Source organism: Tupaia chinensis, unplaced genomic scaffold, assembly GCF_000334495.1.
Source record: "Tupaia chinensis unplaced genomic scaffold, TupChi_1.0 Scaffold000221_1, whole genome shotgun sequence".
Classification (NCBI taxonomy): domain Eukaryota; kingdom Metazoa; phylum Chordata; class Mammalia; order Scandentia; family Tupaiidae; genus Tupaia; species Tupaia belangeri.
The window spans coordinates 1,327,921-1,328,385 of record NW_006159696.1 but is presented as its reverse complement, the minus strand read 5'-3'; the positions used below and the strand labels follow the sequence as shown (position 1 = coordinate 1,328,385).

Sequence of the window (465 nt, the reverse complement as noted above, 5' to 3'; positions counted from 1 at the left end):
CCTGCCAGAAACCAGGAAGTTCCCTGGGGAGCCCTGCCTGTGGGAGAGGTCTGGGTTCTCCAACCCCATATGGTCGGAGCCCCCTCCCGCAGAGCCCGGCTCTCTGCAGGCCACTCTGCATGGGCAGCTGCCTGCTCACCTGCAGGCCCACCTGGGCCCCGGCCTTGCTGGCCTCTCACCTGGGTCCCTCTCAGCCCGCACGGTCCTCGGCACCCCCAGCAGCACAGGATCACTGTGGGGCAGGCAACTGGCAGCCCCAGGGAGCGAGGTGCATGCTCAGCTGCACCTGGTGCTGGGCTGGCCACTCAGCAGAGGGTGCAGGTGAGCCCAGGACAAGTGAGGAACACCCCGCAGGGAATGTCCCTCAGGGAAAATGCCCCAAGCCTCCTGTCCCTGGGCTCTCCTGCCTGCCCTGGTGGCAGGATCTGGCCATTCCCGGGAATGGGCACCTCCCGGTTCTGGCCC

The 465-nt window shown here is 67.5% G+C and overlaps 1 protein-coding gene across 1 annotated transcript in view; it reads right to left on the bottom strand.

The window, feature by feature from the left end:
• Positions 1-305: 305 nt before the first annotated feature.
• LOC102486421 (anthrax toxin receptor-like) overlaps positions 306-465 on the bottom strand; it is a 15,550-nt gene continuing 15,390 nt past the window's right edge. The window contains exon 16 of the mRNA XM_006147762.2: positions 306-458. Within this exon, the coding sequence (XP_006147824.1) occupies positions 306-458 (153 nt within the window). The remainder of the gene's footprint in view (positions 459-465) is intronic.